Below are 15908 nucleotides of genomic sequence, written 5' to 3'. Positions count from 1 at the left end.
GGATCTCAAATGTCAGTACGACAGGAGATTCCTCTAATGAGCATGCCCTGATTATAGTATATATAGAGGCCATTCGAATGCTCTATATTTTGACGCCGCCCTCAACGCTCCCATCGCTGCTGCTAGCGTCATTAGATTCTTGGTTATCCTGGTGGCAAGCTTTGCCCTCGGCGACTTTCGAGTCCCCCGCATATGTGAAATCCAGGCTTCTCTCTGCCACAACTCGGTATTTCTCTCCCAAACGTGCATTCATCCCACTATCGTCAGGATCAAGCTTCTTTGCGCCCATCTCACATATACATATTGTCTCTAGTGGGAAGTCCTTCGCCCAGAGGAACGGGAATGCATCTACCCTCTTCATAGATGACATTTTCTGTTTCTTTTCCGGGGGTGAATTGCGAAACTCGCTGCCACTGCCGTCTTTACTGCTGGCGGAATCTGACCCACTTTCGGTACCAGTCTTGTTGTTACCGATTTGTTGCCTTTCTATTTCCTTGGGGTGAGAGGTCACTGTAATGGAAGTAGACCGCGGCGTTACCCTTTGACTATCAAGGTAATAGTCTCGGTAGTGAGCAAGGATATCCCGTGCATCGAACGTGTATTGACTGTTTCGGCGGCTACCGCTGTTTTGAGGGCCTCCTCCTCGCCGTCGACCACGGACATAGATAGTGTTCACTACCGTAGCATGAAGGAGAAGCGGTCGAGCTTTGAGCTTAGACTTCGTTTGCGCGGAGGTGACGACCGTGGTCGTGATGGGTTCGCGAGTTTGCGAATGTGCTTGTGCGGACTCGTCCGCCAAATCCACGGGCATTTCTTGAAGAAGAGTTGTATGATTCTCGATTGGGGTATCCGTATGTGATTGATGGCCTTGATCTAGATTTGGCTCAGCTCGGTGTATTGTACTCGTTGCGTCGCCGGTGTCCATTTCTATGTCTTTGGATGACTTCTGGGGCTCAGTGTCATCTGAGCCTGGCTTGTTCTTGATATGTTCGCCCTGCAAGAACCCTGCTTCTAAGAACTTGTTCCGCAGCAGCACGCAAAAGGGATAGAGGCGAGACGTGGAATCCACAGGAGCGGCATGAAGGACCGTAGCCGCGCCCCCCCTCGGAAGCGCATGTAAGGATTCGAGAGAAATCGTCAATGGCTCGTAGGTGCCTCGTGGGACGATGGCGGAAGCAGAGTCACCTTCATGCTCTAGTCGTCTTGATGGATGACTTTCCTCACGCTTTCCCACTGCGCCTGTGAAGTCAGACTGATGTCGAGGCGACGAACTTCTTTTCCGGGACCGCCTAGATTTCTTGGCAATCTCCTCTGCCTCATGCATTATGGACGCCAAATCAAGTGAGTGAAAGAACTCGATTGCTTCTTCCAGCCGTTCTTTCCTAGGAAGACTCATCACCCCGAGCGTTAGATGGAGAGTGCCGACGGGACGCACCGCGCCATCGGGGATGAGCGGCCGTTCAGCGGAAACTTGCTGTTGTATGGACCCATTGTCGTCTGAATGTGAAACCGACGGAATTGCAGCTTTGAATGTTGATAAAGAAGATTCCAGCTGAGGTAGCGAGATGTCGTTCACCAGCGGAAGGCACAGAAAGTGTGTCAGAGGAGGCCTCTTTTCCCTCTTAGGGAAAGTCCGTGGTGCTCCAGTTCTCTTCTTCTCGGACATGTTCCAATGACAAAGACGGGAAAAAGGGCTTGTTGATGGTTGAAGCAGAGGCCTAAAAGGCCTGAGGGTTTTCATATGTGATAAGAGTTATGCCGCTTGAGGACAGTAGTAAAGTGTCATATGGAAACTCGCCATAGCCAAAATATGTCCCCCAAATGCGAAAAGATAGTGATAAATGATCAGATACTACCACAATGAGTAGGAATAGACATAAATCAGAGTCATCAGCTGATTGAAGGACATGGAGATACGGATGAAAGGAAGCTCAAGTAGAGCTATCCACAGCTAAGCTGCATCGAGGAAAGACTATGACATATGACGCGCATCTTCGTTTCTCCTCCGCATTTCATCCGTAACCTTCTCCATCCTCGCCCTGTTCGGCATTCACGCATCCCCTTTATAGTCGATTGAAGGTCAGCTGTATAGCTCGAAAATCACCCAAAATGCTTTCGCGCATTTCTCGATCTGCTGTCGTCTCCGCCGCCCGTCCTTCTCTCCGTGTAGGCCGGATCTCAGCAACGGCGCCCACAGCCATACATTTTCAAACCCGATTGAACAGCGTCAGCCACTCGCCCCAGGCATCCCGTCGAGGGTTCCAATCCACCAGTTGCATCCGCAAGGGCATCTTCCCTGATTCCGCAGACCCTCCCGCCCCGAACCCGCAATCGAATAATGTCACCGGCGCGTCCACCCATGTCACGGAACCCTCGCCATTGACTGACGCGCAGTATCACGAATTCGCGGAGTACTATCTCAATGTGGTTCAGAATGAAGTGGAGAAGGCCCAGGAGGAGGGATCTGATATCGAGGCAGAATATAGTGTGCGTATTGCGGGCCTGCGTTCTAGATTTTTTTCTTCTTTCTTTTCCGTTTCCTCTCCGAGGCAACTCATACCGCCCTTGTGATCTGCAAGACATCTTTGGCTAACTCGCGGTTCGATATACGACCTCTAAATCTAGGCTGGCGTAATGAATATCTCACTTCCCGGTGTAGGAACCTATGTCCTGAACAAGCAGCCTCCGAACAAGCAGATCTGGCTCAGCTCGCCAATCTCCGGCCCTAAGCGATACGACTGGGTCGTCGAAGGAGACCGAATGCATGAGAAGCAGGATACACGTCCCTTCGGCAATGGACAATGGATCTACCTCCGCGACGGATCCAATTTAACGGATCTGTTGAATGCGGAGCTGTCGTTGAACATTGCAAAGGACGTCTACACCGAATTTGAGAAATAATTGTCGAGTGGCCAAGAAGGAGTATGTGGATAATCAGGCGATGTTTAAGGTTACCATATTTTATGATGAAGAGGTTACGGTATATGATATGGATATCTTGTTCAACATTTCAGTTTCGTCCATCGAAACGATGTGAAGACCCGCATCAAGTGTATATTCACTTGCTGCGCAGATATACAATCATGAATCGAAAGTTCACCAGCATAATGATCTTCTTTCCTCCCAGAGCCAGATTTCTTCACGACCAAAACGCCCATATATGTCATACTTGACGTGACTTAGGTCAACCCTTATCATGGCCAGGGTCGGATCTAGTAGTGATGTCCCTTTGCCTCAAGGCAAAGTGTCCTGACAGTGACGAACACACTGTAGTCAACAGTAAAGTCGCTCGCAGTGTGCGCACATGCATTGACTTGGATACGCGAAACCAGAAAAAGCCACGAAGGCCCGACGGCTGCAATTGTGGCGTGATTCCTATATCCTCCATCAACGTACAAGAATCGTGATTCCGAGGGAGGTCGTTTCGGTTCGGTAAGTTGGAGTACGGGCTACCAGTAACTCGTGCGGCGTTTCAGGAATCGGCACGAGAGACCTTGTGTCCTCTTGATAATATCTCCTGTCTCTGGCGGATTTACGCTTGCACGGAAACTGCACCTGGTGCCGGCTGATTATCATCTTTGGGAAGATCAGACTGCAAGTAGAAAACATTGTCAGCGACCCATATTCTGTGATCCTGAGGAATTATGATTCTGTCGAGGCAGAAATTGGCGAGCATACCACTTCAAAGATAACCCGAATCATCAAGCTGCAACTAGGGCAAACAGCAATATCTTCGCCGTCGCGCAAGTCATCGATTGCGATTTCGAATCTGTCGCCACAGGGGCACGGGTAATGGTATATCAGCAGATTTGGGTCGAAGGTCATGTCTTCGATCTCGATTTCGTCGTAGATGGAAAGAGCTTCGTCGGCCATATTGAGCGACCGTCTCTTCTCGTGTGCGCTGGCGAGTCAGATTATGATATTTCTATTGTAATGACAAAGTTCAAAGCAGTCTATATCTTTATGACGGGAAAACTTTTAGTGGGTCGATCATGTGACTGCGGGGAGTCAGATAAGGGCCAAAGTCACGACTCTGCAACTGAACGCGAGTGTCCTACTCACGTCACAAGTTTGAATGAATGGCATTGTATTCTTCAGGGGCAAGGGTATCTCCAAACAATGTAAAAGGGTTCCTAGACATTTAATCTCTGAATCTCCAACTTCACCGCCTCGATCTCTTTTATGAGCGATCCGTACCGTCGTGCGATCTCTCGCATCGGGCCAGACTCAAAATGCTCTTTGTCGCTACGAGCAGAAGGCTCATGAGCCTCAGCAGAGTCCACACCTTCGTACGCTTTCAGTTCCTCAAGAACCTTTCCTTGTTTCTCCTCCAGTCGTTCACGAGTCTCCTGGAGATGCTGGCGGTATCGGTCAAGGGCAGTAACAACCTCGGGAGTATAGAGTGTTGCTGCAGTGTCTAGTTTCATTATACTTTCGAAGTCATGAGTTTCAAGGGACCTTGTCATCATGCGGAATAATCTTTTTGATCAAACATACCTTAGCTTCGCTTCCACGCCTTGCGCAACCAGAGCAAGATGTTCAGCCTTAGCCTTGGTAGCCCTGGATAGCGCGCCGTGCTCTACGCGCTCAAGTAACACAACCGTATGCTTCAGTATCTCAGCGCGTGTTTCCAGGACCTTTGCCGCTGTTATCGCCATCCGTGCACGAGCAGCTGGTATTTGCGACAACTGTATCTGACGCAGGTTTTGCAGTCGCTCGCGGAGCTGTGATGCGAGAGGAGCCTGTGGTTTCGCCTTGGATTGGTTACGGCTTGTTCGAACACGAGCCCGTGTAGGCAATGTAGATGTATGCGGGATCGCAGGTGCAGACGCCGCGCAATCTGGGCTCTTTCCGGCGTTCGCAATTGCTCGGAGATCTTCAAGGGCGGACGACAAGGCGTTCGAAAAAGGTATGACTAGTGCAGGAATGATGGAATAGAAGGCGTCAATATCCGAAGCTAGGAGGGATAGAGCATGAGAATGTGCGCTCTCGTGGTCGTCCCCATCCTCGAGGTCAAGCCGACTAGGGGACGATTCCAGGTAGAGGGTAATCACGGCGAGAGGGTCGCGATACTGTCCAAACAAACTTTTAGTAAACTAACGCATATTTCGACTCAGATAAGTTCTATCCTGACATCATCCGGCAACCCACTGTCGGCGTCAAAAGCCAGCTGCTGTAGCGTCTGTTGCTTGATCTTTTTGCTTGCGCTTCGCACTCGACATCTTCTCAGTTCCTAAAAGCAGTAAAACCACGGGTCAAATCTGCATCGTATTTGATTCTTGCACGGCCATTTTCATCCACGCTGCCAATGCTCAAGTCAAGTGGCGCCTTGAACGTACTTCCAGTACTGCTTTTCTGGCTGGCTGCTCATCATTGGCCCGTGTCGAGCCATCGGCATTGAGTAAATTGGTTGTCAAATGCTGATAGAGTTTTCCGAATTGGGGATTATTTTCAAGGATAACTGGGTCGCAGGGTGGTATCATTTTCGGAACTGGCTTGGAGTCGGAAGTTCCCAAGATGTGTAAACAAAGCTGCAAAATCACCTGCCTATCTTTCCATGCTTCCGCGTTACCGCCAGGCCGACCCGTGACTACGGAGGATGACGGATGTAACTGCAACTACAAGGCACAGGCTACAGCTAGGTACAAGTCAAAAAAACAGTACAAGAAAGGTCGGATTTCGAGGCTTTTGCGCTTTCATTTCTCACATTTCTTTCGTAATCATACATGTATCTGCTGCGCCATAATCTTTTCCCAACGAATCCGGGCGGCGTCCTGCGAGCCCCGAGCACTCTTGAGTACTCACGTAGACGAGTACGCTCGTGCCTTGGTTCCAAGTTTCCTCTCTCAAAGCTCTATGGCCGACTTCGGGAATTTTGGAATTCTGCGAGGTGACACATTGTTCCCTCAACCATGAACCACGGAACCACAAGTACGAGCACGAGAGCTATGAAGTGGTATCATAGAAACAAGGTAATGGGTAGAAGAAACTGCCATGTTGCTGACCCTCAAAACAATTCAAGCCATCCGCCACGTGAGCTGATCCTGAATTGTGGCTTTCGCTCCCTGGACCTGCGCAGACTCGCCCGATAGAATAGTAAAAGGCAAAGAAAAAGAGGGGGAAAAACACACAAGGTTCGAACCCGGAAGACGAGAGTAAGATGGTTATGTACAGAGAGTCCAGGACTTGATTTCAAGACCGGACTGACTTCCAAGACAAAACGAGTCGCTAAAAGGGCATAACAGAATCTCAAAAGTCATGCGTCGATTCAGGGAAAATGCTGACGAGTAACTAATCATGGATTGCCACAGGAGGGCGTCATGAAGTTCACGCGAGTTGGAGCTGACAAAGGGCCTACTCTTCCTCGCTTTCTTCAGAATCATCCTCTGAATCATCGCTACTTTCATTCGCTTCCACAGACGGGAGAGGATCGGGAGAACGGCCGCCACCGCCCTGGAAACGAGAGAGGTTGCTCTCGAGCATGTTAATCTGAGCCTCTTGCTCATACTTGCTCATAGGCTTATTCTTCTTTGGCTTTGGAGCAGCCATATTTGCTGCAGTAGAAGCGGTCATATCCTCCTCTTCTATGACATGCGGGGCGTTCTTCTTGACGAACTTCAGTAACATCAATAGAACCTCATTAGGGAGCTCATCGATGTCAAGTTCGATCTCGGTCTCTTGTGTACCCTGAAATGAAACATTAGCACATACCATTTGAGATGACGGTGAAAGTTTCAAACTCACTTTCAAAGCTGGAACGTTGCTTTGGATAATCTTGAGGGCTTCCTGCATCTTCTTGTCCGGAAGACTACTTATTCCGTTCGAGATGATCTGCTTTTCGTGATAAGTGACGTAGCGCTGCTTTTCTGGCTTGGATGACTTGGAGGAAGTCTTCTTGTCCTTCTTGCCCAAGGGGATGGTTCCGCTCTTCTTCGAATCCTTCTTTCCGGACTTAGACTTGCTAGGCTTTTTCGAACCAGGTGGAGTCTTCTTTTTCTTCTGTGTAATCGCTTCCACTTGACGTGACATTTCAGCAATTTGTTTCTGCAGCATGGTTAACTTCTCGTTGTCGTAGTCGCTCTCATCTTCCTCTTCTTCGCTTTCTTCGGAGGAAGAGCTAATGCTCTGGTGTTCTGGGTGGGGTTCATGAGCCTCTAGATAACGTGTCTTCTGAGCCCACTTGTTTTCGAATATCTCCTGGAATCTCTGACCGGCCATGTAGGTAGGATCTCCTTGGATGTTGAACTTGAAGCAGTTCTTGAATATTTGACGCATGTCAACCTCAAATTCCTTGGCATTCTCGTACTGGCCAGTCTTGAGTTTGGACTGGACAGTGGAAAGATCCATTGGCTTCTTGATAATGCTGTGATAAGTCGGAATGTTCAGTGCAACCGGATCCACAGGGAAGTAGAAGGGGGCAGCCCAGTTGTAGTGCTTGGGTTTGTGGAGCTCATCCAAGACTTCCTGACAGAATCGCAGTTCCCACTGGTACTTCTTCTTCTTGGGCTTGGTGGAATAAGGCAAATCCCGCTTGGGTGGATGAATCGAGCGCTTGGGACGGCCATCAGTATTGGTAGAGTCACGACGGATCAAAGGCAGGCCTTCTGGTCCAAGAGCAAAAGTCGTGGCCTGAGGGGAAGTGGCGGTCGGGCGAGCTGTAGACGTCCCAACGCTAGTGCGCGGTTCCCGATGGGCCGCTGAAGTTTTGGTGGAAACCTTTTTCGGCTTCTTCTCTTCAACCTCATCAGCCTTGGGTAGGTTCATCATTTGCTTCTCGAATGTGCCTTTGAGCTTCAATCCCTCTTGTGACACCACGTGGTCGGGACCATTGAAAGTAATTGCATTTTGCACCATCAAATTGAAATCGTCCACGACGGCCTGAGCAGTCTTGTACTCATTATTCTTCAATTTGCGCTCGATTGTCCCAAGATCCATAGGATGCTTGATAATCTGCGGATAATGGGGGATGTTCATCTTGACCGGGTCAACAGGTTCGCGGTAGAAGCGAGCATCATTCATGCGCTTCAAACTCTGAATACCTTTGAGGACGAATTTATGTTGGACCTTAGTCATGGTCGCCTCACCATTCACAGTGGTGTGGGCAGGTGCTTCGGTCACAGGTGTGGGCAGATCAGGAAGCTTGACCTCAGCTGAGCCTTCATCTTCCAACTTGGTACGTTTGGCAGCGGGCTCATCATCGCCGTCTGCATCGCGCTCCCGGGATACCTTCGTCGGAGATATTGGAACATCTGGCGCGTCAGGCATGTCTTGGTCGATAGTATGCAGACTTGGTGCAGTTGGCGCCTTACTAGAAGCGTCATCACCGGGCATGGTGTCCAGTCTCGCACTAGTAGGATGATGAGGCAGCTCGGTCTTCACGCCAGCATCCTGTCCATTATTCTCCACCTTGGCATCGGACGACGAATCAGTCGGTGGCTTTGATACATCTTGCGATGCCTCCGTGTCTTGCGGTGAGGCCTGGTTTGTACCAACAGTTGTGCCCGTCTCCTGTATCACAGGCGCATTAGGAACAGAGTTGTCCCCGTTTGGCTCTTTGTTTGGTCCATCCGTAGACGTGGAAGTAAGGGGTTTCTCTTCTTCGTTCTCCGTTGGTGTCGTTGTCGATGGTGCAGGGACGTCCGCAGGTGGTTGAGTAGGTGACTTTGGGGGCGACACCGTGGAGCCGGCGCCATTCGTCAACGATGGCTGTTCAGTACCGTGGCCATTCACCGCGGCGGTCTTGTCATTTCCTTCGTTCGTACCATTGGTCGGCGCTGCTTCCGTCACATGATTATGCGGGCTACTTCTAGGAAATTAGCGAGCTCGTCGATTTATCAACGTGGTGACAGAACTCAGTATTGTAAAACGTACCTTGTGCGACCAATGTCAACAGATGAGGCACCATTTGGCGACGGCGGCAGTTGAGGCTTGTCCTCCTTGACACCAGGAGGAGCCTCGGGAGGCGGCGTCGCCATTGAGGACAACAGTTATCACCTTTCTTGGGGAGCCCGAAATACAAGGATCTAACGGAGCAGGAAGAGGCTGTTCTCAGTTGGAGTTTAGATAGCGACAAACGACAATAATGCACTGAATAGGTATTCTCTGCGCTAACACAGACTAAATGATTCGATTCGGTAACCCGTCAAGCAGAAAATCTGGTTAGATGACAGAAGACACAAGGAGAAGTGTTGCTTCTAGCGGTCGCAAAGAGTCGCGACGCCGAGAAGTGTTGCGGAAGATACAAAAACGAGGAAGATTAGCGCAGGTCGGAAGTGGAGAATGCGACAAGGAGGAATTTATATTGCCAAGAGGCGGTAACTGAGTACCAGTCACGTGGGCGGCAAATCAATTTGACTAAGCTGGAGGCAAAGTCGTAGGAGAAGCGGAGAGATAGAAGATTAGCAAAGCGGACAAACTTTGCATCAACCAAAAGAGGAGTCAGAGAAAGGCTGAGAATCAGGTGATCTTCACGTAACAGTTCTCTGACACGTGCCTCTGTCAACACCTGAGGAAAAGAAAAGCGTTCAGCAGAATGGGGGTCAGGTCAACACTGAAGCTTGGTGCGTTCAGAAATAAGAGTTATTTGACAGGAAATAAGTAGGTGCAGGGGGCTGCAACTGGGATTATGATGTGAGAGCGCGTCGCGAAATACGCGTTGTGATGATAAGAGGTAGTAACTTGATGAATGTGACAGCGGTAACCGAGGATACGCAGATAATATGATGAAATATTAATAAATAAGGGCGGTCAGCACTCAGCAGGGCAGACGGGGAACAGATAAGGGTCAAGGTGAATAGGAAGGGCCAGGCGTGACCAGGCGCGGGTGCAACGCAGCTCTCAGCTCAGCTCCAGAAACAGAGACTGAGAAAATCCGAGGAGGGTGCTAGAATCCTTAAGTACGAACGGCCGCGTCGCGCTCGTCCGTCCTCTGCCGCTAGCCCCATCGGTGGCGCTAATCCCAATAATTCTAGTTCAAGCCATTTAGCGGTCGCTGATTGGTTGCGCGATGACGCGTTCTACGAGATCTGATATATTATTGGTTGTGGCTTAGTCTAGTGTGGGACCTTTGTACCAGAAGTTTTTCTGTCGGAACCATCATCCATCTTCGAAAAAGACACTCTTAAAATGATCACAAAATTTTTTGGGTCGAATGGATCAAAACAAGCTACACAAGAAGTCAGAACAAGAGGAGTTAATCTGGCTGTAATAAAGTGAGTTAACTGCAGACTCTTTAAGCCATTTCAGTTGTGTGAGATAATGGATGAATTTGAGCCGAAACTACCTTAGTCAAGTGGGAGGACAGATATGACATACCCAATCCTGTTAGGCATTCACATTCACAAAATCCTTGGTTTGGAAAGAGTTGTGCTGAGGCTTAGTCAGGGAAAGATCCATGTGCTGCCCGCCTTCTGATTATGGAAGTCAGGGTTGAGCCCTGAGTCAACCTTCCTTCCATCCCCCTGCATTGTAGGCTTGTAGCTCGTATCAGGCCTAGCGCGTCACATAATGATGCAAGACCGCCTGATGCCAAGAGGTACCACAGATTGCGCAAGGTAAACAAGAGTCGCCCAAGGCCCTTTTCCTTTTCTGGCAATCGCTCATATGGACATATCTGACCATGACAGAGGTAAGTACCGTAGTAAACCCAGATAGTATGTCTCAATGAAGGCATACTAAAGGAGGATTTGACTCAACACACCTACTTCTCCTGAACAGCAAGAGTCCATGGCTCCGTATCAAATGCAGCCGAGAGTACTTGTGGCGCTGCCGCAGCCTTGACAATCAACATCCAGCGAAGAACCCATCCTGAAAAGCACATTGTACCGTAATTGGAAACTGGAGATGACCGTGTCTGAGCTGCCTTCCCTGACTTTGACTGAACGCTTGTTTATCAGGTTGTCTTGAAACAGGGTGGTTGGAAACATACAGCTTCCTGCTCGGAAAGGTCCGTCATAATTGGTGATTAGTAGGCTGACTGCATTAACGTGCTCAGCATAGTTCAACGGATTCAGGAGGAGTCAAACGTATGAATAGCACTGGTGGTCTGATGCTGTTGCTTGATGTCGAGGTCAACAGAAATCTGCCAAAAAAGTGTCATGAGCCCTCATTGTGAAATGAAATGAAGTGAAGGAGACGATGAAGTCTCTTTTCTCATGGGCGCGGTCTTAAATTTTTTGGGGGGTAAAGACAAGCATGACTGAAATTTTTAATCAAGCAACGAAAGGTAATCATGTTCTGCTGAGGCCTAGGCAGGTGACAATTCACAGCCATTTCTTCCGCTGATATTTCAGAAATCATCTGGCGAAGGCGACCTAAATAGCACTCTTCATACTCGTGCTGAATGAACTTTGTTTAAAATCCTTGAGCAGTATTTACTTCGTCGGACAGTAGCGGATTAGATAAGACATTTGATCGTGGAACTTCGCAGACACTAGACCGTTTACGGTCTAGCGCAATATAGTCTCTACAGAACTTTTTTTTCCTCCTCAGTAACACTGTCCAGATACGGCGACCGTTGGCAGCTCGACAAGGTCAAAAAGTTCAGGTCTGCATTGATCCTCATACTTCTTGGCGTCTGTCTTGAGTCACCTTTACCTGCACATTCTGCCAAAAATGGGCAAAAAGGCTTCTCGCCCTCCCGTTTCGAAGACTTCGCCCGCAGTGTCCGGCCTCACATACACCGGGAATAAGTCTTCGATACTGAAAGCGTCGTTTGCACCCTCTGAGTATCAATTGGCGCTTTTTGCCTCTGTTATTCAGGGTCTCGATGCTCAGCACCTCCGAATTCACGACACAAATACCGGCCGGTTACAATGCGAACATGTCCTAGGTCCCAAGGAGACTGTCACATCTCTAGATTGGGGCTATTTCCCTAGCAGGCAAAGAGATCGTGATCAGCAAGGGAAGAAGAAGCGGAAGCGCCATTCTGATGTCAATGGTGCCAGCAGTGGATTTGAGCAAGGGGATGTAGTTGTTGCTTTTGGTACAAACGCCTCCGAAATCCGCATGTACTCGCCTACCGAAGACAAGATTGTGGGGGCACTCGATGGTGTACATGACAAAGGTGTTGTGGATTTTAAGTTCACTGCGAACCGACCGGGTCAGGAAGGTTGGAGTATTGGTGGTGATAACAAACTAGTGCAATGGGATCTGCGCACCGGAAAGAGTACCAGGTTGGTTCTTCAACGCATTGATGCCTCAATATAACTCCAACTGACAATGATTTGTAGAACAATTCATCTACCAGCATCCACAGGTTATAGCACCCTTTCTCGCCCCGTGCCCTCCAATCCGCCCGTCGTTTGCGCCTCCCAAACGCCCTACCTGATCGACGTTGAGGGGGATGAATCGACAGCATCATTCCCAGCGATGCGGAACCAGATTCGGGAAATTATCACTTCCTCCACGGAATCCCTCGCGACAGCTGTCTTTCTTGCCTCTGATGGCGATCGCTACATCAATGTCTTTGACGTTGAGGGCCGCAAGCTTGTGTTGAACCTCGTTGCAGATACAGAGGTATCATCATTGGCGTTGACTTCGGGTTCAGGACAAAGACCAGATGACGCTCTGGCGATGGAGAAGCAAATCCTCGCAGCTGTGACCGAAGATGGCACTATTGAACTTTTCACAAGACCATTCGTGCCGCCAAAGGATCAGAGCTCCAAGACCAGTCTCAAAGCGAGGGGAAGGCAGCTCACGAGGCGGGCGGAGTCATCAGTCAAGATCACTCAGTCTGAGACTTCGGATGCCTCTGTACCTGTCGTCGCAGCAACTTTCCAAGGAACTGATATTCTAGTTGTTTGGGCCGAAGGAGGCATTATTCCGGTCTTTGAGCGCATCAACTGTATTGATATGGATACTGAGGAGCTAGCTTTCACCGGGTTGAAGAAGATTGTCAAGACCAAGTCTAGCTCGGTTCTTGCCTCGATTACAACGAATGGAATTCGAGCCGCAGGTGAAACGCAAGTCGATGAATCTCGAGCAGTGGTCGAACAAGGGGACCTCGTGGAGGATGATGTCGAGATGCAAGACACCAGGGCGGATGCAACAGTGGCCGACAGTGAGGAGGATTCGGAGGACGACGACGATGATGCGAAGAAGCCGGTTGAGAAGAAGGGGTCTCGGCAGCGGAAGCAGAAGAAGGATGCAGATAGCGACGTTGAGATGCGATCAGAAGCCGGAGATGAAGAGGATGCAGAAGAGGACGAAACGGGAGAGCCATCCTTTGGCGAGCTTTTGCGGGCCAATGCTTCGGAAGAAATTGATGTGGAAGCCGAGCTTGAGGATGACGTCCGTATTGGATCTCTCGTCCCTGGAAAACCCAGCGCAGCGGTGCAGCAGATCACCTCTGGCGTCACGTTGTCTACGGTCCTTACGCAGTCGCTCAAGACGAACGACAATGGAATGCTCGAATCATGCTTCCATACTGGTGATCTTACCATTGTCCGTGAAACCATTCAACGTCTCGACTCGTCGCTCGCTGCCACTCTGCTCCAGAAGCTGGCCGAGCGTCTCTCATCTCGCCCGGGCCGGTACGGACACCTTCTCGTGTGGGTACAGTGGACGTGTGTTGCTCATGGTGGCGCTCTCGCTGGCAAGCCAGAACTGCTAAAGCGGATGTCTACCCTGTTCAAGGTTATGGACCAGCGCTCGTCGAGTCTGTCTTCCTTGCTGTTGCTCAAGGGAAAACTCGACATGTTGCATGCGCAGCTAGGACTTAGACAGTCCCTCCGCGGCGGAGCCGAGGGCATGGACAGCGAGGATGAGGACAATGTCATTTACGTCGAAGGCCAGGAAGAGTTGGAGGATGAGGATAGCGATGCCGACACCGCGAAGAACGCAGTAACGCCGCGGACCAAGTCGATACGCGATCAGACCTACGACGAGGACGAGTCTATGATTGACGGTGAGCAGTCCGGTCGGGACGAGTCGGATGATGAAGAGGATGAAGGCAGCGATGAGGAGGATGAGAACGAGGAAGACGTGTTCGACGTTGAGGCGGAAGAGTCGGTTGGTTCTTCTGATGCTGAGGAATCTTTGGAGGACGAGGACGACGAGGACGATGATGATGCGGAAAGTGCAGGCTCGATGGCAGACTTCATCGCCGACACCGAAGACGACGAGTCGGATGACGCTGGACTCTCTGCGCAACCCCCACCGTCCAAGAAAGCCAAGTTTGGCGGTAGTGGAGGAAAAGAGAAGAAGTCGGGAAGGAGATAGATAATACCCTGATTCTTCCGCTTTGGGCTCTCGTGTCTGGTCCTTGTTTCTCAATTTTCTGTGACCTGTTGCTATGTGGATGGATATTTTTTTTGAACAAAAGTAAAAGAGACTTTCATTTTTTCTGGATTATGGCCGCCAACTGTGATTGCATTAGAAGGTGGAAGGTCACACTGTTCGCTGTATACATTTAGCTACTACCTAGATTATTGTATATGCTGCACCTAATCTCAAGATTCCTTCTGGTCCTAATCATCCTGCATATGAGGCTCATACGAGTTCTTAACTATCCGATCATGACTTCCTCGGCCAATATGACTGGTCTGCACGGTGGTAATGATACTTATATACTCTCTTTCCTGGGCACCCGCAACCAACCATCCCTCAAAAATCAACCTCTGTCGCTTTACAAGCACCCTGATATAACACACGATGCGCTGGTTCCTTATCCTCCTCCCTCAAAGGCACAGCCAGCGCGACCGTCGCTTCATCGCTTGGATACTCCGTATAATGCCCATCCGCACTAACATCCGCCGTATCCAACGCCAGAATCATCCCATGCTTGCCCCCCAGTATCCAGGCCTCGTCATCCGAATGGGGCAAAGTGACGTGTGCCAGTCCAGAGAGGAAAACCACCCATCTTTCCTCAAATCAGCAACGCTCCGTTCCTATGTGGCTTTTGTAGAGGACATAAGTAGGATAGGCTGGAAATGATACATACTGTCTCGCGGGGGCATTGTGTATCCCACCATCGAATTGAGCAGGAATAATACTGTAGGTCGCGTTGTCTCCTACAGGTCCCAGGGAGAGCGAAGCGCTGCCTGCAATACCTGGTTGAGTTGATGAAGCAAAACCCGGTTCGATTGACCAGCATTCCAGGGTCGACTGGTTCTTTCGGGCGCCGATGACCGTGATGTTGAGGGTGGTAGGCACAGATGCCACGGCTGTGGTCGCAATGGCACCTGGGAGAATGGATGCCACAACCTGCAAGAGGGACACCATGGTTGCGACAGGCTGCGTGGGTAAGTTGATTGTTAGTTGTAAATCGCAGACCTAAGCTTTTAGTATCACTTTCCATCAATCTCAACCAAGCCAGACAAGTCTTCCACTTGAATTGCGCTATTGATCTGTGCGGAATGTCGATCCATGCTGTCTGATTATTATTTGAGCCAGTAGAAGGACGCGAGATGAGGCATGCATGCCCAGTCAATCCTTGCGAAGATTGACAAGGCCCAATTATCGCCCTAATACTGTGTTCGGCAGTTGCTGAATGGTGCACAGGTGAACCTTCGGCCTGTTTACTCCGTATACTTCAATCTCGAACAACCGGCAGGCAGGGCTGGTACAAATTAGGGACTAGTACGGAGTATACGCTGTCTGCGTAATTATTGTGCACAGGGCAAACACAACATGATCGACACTACTATCGGAAGATCGACCATTCCAAGACCGTTTGGAAAGGAACCGCATATCTAATTGGTCTGGTTCTGGACTGGATAAGCCCCGGCCAGGGTAGGTAGGAGAATATGGCCATTGGACATTGAATAGGGATACATAAGGATACATTAAAAATATTTACTCGTCTCTGGTCTATGAACAACTTTCTCATCACTGTCCTCCGCCTTCGTCGATATGAATTTATATCGCACCAGAACTGGAACACAGGGGGCATTCCCACAAGAGAAAGA

At 49.8% G+C, this 15908-nt stretch overlaps 7 protein-coding genes across 7 annotated transcripts; 2 read left to right on the top strand and 5 right to left on the bottom strand.

The window, feature by feature from the left end:
• Positions 1-82: 82 nt before the first annotated feature.
• Positions 83-1666, bottom strand: Aspvir_007371 (uncharacterized protein; the record flags this gene model as incomplete). Its single annotated transcript, XM_043270553.1, has 1 exon — positions 83-1666. One exon carries the CDS (start codon positions 1664-1666, stop codon positions 83-85), a length of 1584 nt encoding a protein of 527 aa, XP_043126488.1.
• Positions 1667-2109: 443 nt separating this feature from the next.
• On the top strand, positions 2110-2901 carry Aspvir_007370 (frataxin family protein; the record flags this gene model as incomplete). The annotated part of the gene is made up of 2 exons (XM_043270552.1): positions 2110-2487; positions 2626-2901. 2 exons carry the CDS (start codon positions 2110-2112, stop codon positions 2899-2901), a joined length of 654 nt encoding a protein of 217 aa, XP_043126487.1.
• Positions 2902-3532: 631 nt separating this feature from the next.
• dph3 (CSL family zinc fnger-containing protein) lies at positions 3533-3873 on the bottom strand (the record flags this gene model as incomplete). Its single annotated transcript, XM_043270551.1, has 2 exons — positions 3533-3592; positions 3679-3873. The coding sequence occupies 2 exons, from the start codon at positions 3871-3873 to the stop codon at positions 3533-3535; spliced, it is 255 nt and encodes an 84-aa protein (XP_043126486.1).
• Positions 3874-4133: 260 nt separating this feature from the next.
• Aspvir_007368 (uncharacterized protein) lies at positions 4134-5483 on the bottom strand (the record flags this gene model as incomplete). The annotated part of the gene is made up of 4 exons (XM_043270550.1): positions 4134-4431; positions 4498-5072; positions 5135-5233; positions 5340-5483. The coding sequence occupies 4 exons, from the start codon at positions 5481-5483 to the stop codon at positions 4134-4136; spliced, it is 1116 nt and encodes a 371-aa protein (XP_043126485.1).
• Positions 5484-6354: 871 nt separating this feature from the next.
• Aspvir_007367 (putative transcription regulator BDF1) lies at positions 6355-8975 on the bottom strand (the record flags this gene model as incomplete). Its single annotated transcript, XM_043270549.1, has 3 exons — positions 6355-6687; positions 6745-8800; positions 8872-8975. The coding sequence occupies 3 exons, from the start codon at positions 8973-8975 to the stop codon at positions 6355-6357; spliced, it is 2493 nt and encodes an 830-aa protein (XP_043126484.1).
• Positions 8976-11613: 2638 nt separating this feature from the next.
• Positions 11614-14220, top strand: Aspvir_007366 (WD40 repeat and Utp12 domain-containing protein; the record flags this gene model as incomplete). Its single annotated transcript, XM_043270548.1, has 2 exons — positions 11614-12173; positions 12231-14220. 2 exons carry the CDS (start codon positions 11614-11616, stop codon positions 14218-14220), a joined length of 2550 nt encoding a protein of 849 aa, XP_043126483.1.
• A 384-nt stretch (positions 14221-14604) lies between these two features.
• Positions 14605-15222, bottom strand: Aspvir_007365 (uncharacterized protein; the record flags this gene model as incomplete). The annotated part of the gene is made up of 2 exons (XM_043270547.1): positions 14605-14860; positions 14942-15222. 2 exons carry the CDS (start codon positions 15220-15222, stop codon positions 14605-14607), a joined length of 537 nt encoding a protein of 178 aa, XP_043126482.1.
• Between the last annotated feature and the right edge of the window lie 686 nt (positions 15223-15908).

Source organism: Aspergillus viridinutans, assembly GCF_018404265.1.
Source record: "Aspergillus viridinutans IFM 47045 DNA, scaffold_5, whole genome shotgun sequence".
Lineage (NCBI taxonomy): Eukaryota > Fungi > Ascomycota > Eurotiomycetes > Eurotiales > Aspergillaceae > Aspergillus > Aspergillus viridinutans.
This window is presented reverse-complemented; position numbering and strand designations above follow the sequence as displayed.